Genomic DNA, 958 nt, shown 5'->3' with positions numbered 1-958 from the left:
ATTGCAAGAGAAATTAAAAATGATTTCTGCATAAAAAGTCTTGGAAGCAAAGGATTTAAGGTTTACTTATGCTTGATACCTTAGAAATTATGCGCTTTGAGTGATGGAGAAGCTTTAATCTAAATTTTCTATCAAAGGAACTCGAAAAAATTCTCTTGCTTCATTTATTCAAATTATCCCCGAAAAATTGTGCTTAGAAAATAGAATGAAAATGATTCCTGTTTAAAAAGCCTTCGAAACCAACGATTTCAAGTCGAAACCACAGAGCAGCGGTCGATTCTTCTACTCCATTGAAAGCAACGATACCCGCTTTAATCGTGATTTCTACACTTTTTCCTTCGATTATGAGTGATAATAGTTGTGACTAGCGATAATGATGAGAAAGATAGTGGAGTGTGCGATATATCATCATATATACAGCCCTCGGCTGTGTAGCCGCGTCCATTCGGTTTCACTCGATCGGCTTCGCTTAATCCGAAATATGAGGTGCACTTAAAGCTTGTTCGTTGGTTTCGGGAGGTTCCACAAAGAGTGCTCGTGTGTAACGATCAGCGCGAAACTCGTCGCGTGAAAGAAAGAGAAGGGAAAAAAAGTAGAGGTAGAGAGATAGAGAAAGAATTTAGGAAAGAGGGAGGAGAGAGAATTCGTCGTCAATTTGGGATCGAAGAGTATTTAAAGGTCCATCGATTTCAGTAAGTCGTCTCGATTTCGTCGTGTCACGTCGTGTACCCCGAGTGCAAACTACAAAGTTACCACCTGAGAGACGCTAATACCGAGGAAATGGAGGCCACGGGGATGATTAATGGCGTGCCTGTCCTACAGGAGAGCAGGAAGCTGTGGCAGTACCTCGCCACGATTTCCGGTATTTCCATGGAAATGTTCAGCACACGCTTCGATCCTTTTTACGTTTCGATTCCATCTGGCTTCTTGTTTTGTCTGTTTTTCTTCTTTTTTTTTT

General features: G+C 41.1%; 1 protein-coding gene across 1 annotated transcript in view; it reads left to right on the top strand.

Annotated features, from left to right (window-relative positions):
• The first annotated feature begins 435 nt into the window (after positions 1-435).
• The window catches only part of LOC108580118 (facilitated trehalose transporter Tret1-like), a 6,087-nt gene continuing 5,564 nt past the window's right edge, over positions 436-958 (top strand). The window contains exon 1 of the mRNA XM_017943784.1: positions 436-862. Within this exon, the coding sequence (XP_017799273.1) occupies positions 781-862 (82 nt within the window). The 5' untranslated portion in view covers positions 436-780. The remainder of the gene's footprint in view (positions 863-958) is intronic.

This window comes from Habropoda laboriosa, unplaced genomic scaffold (assembly GCF_001263275.1).
Source record: "Habropoda laboriosa isolate 0110345459 unplaced genomic scaffold, ASM126327v1 scaffold2, whole genome shotgun sequence".
Classification (NCBI taxonomy): domain Eukaryota; kingdom Metazoa; phylum Arthropoda; class Insecta; order Hymenoptera; family Apidae; genus Habropoda; species Habropoda laboriosa.
The sequence above is the reverse complement of the archived record's forward strand: the minus strand, read 5'-3'. Positions and strand labels throughout refer to the sequence as shown.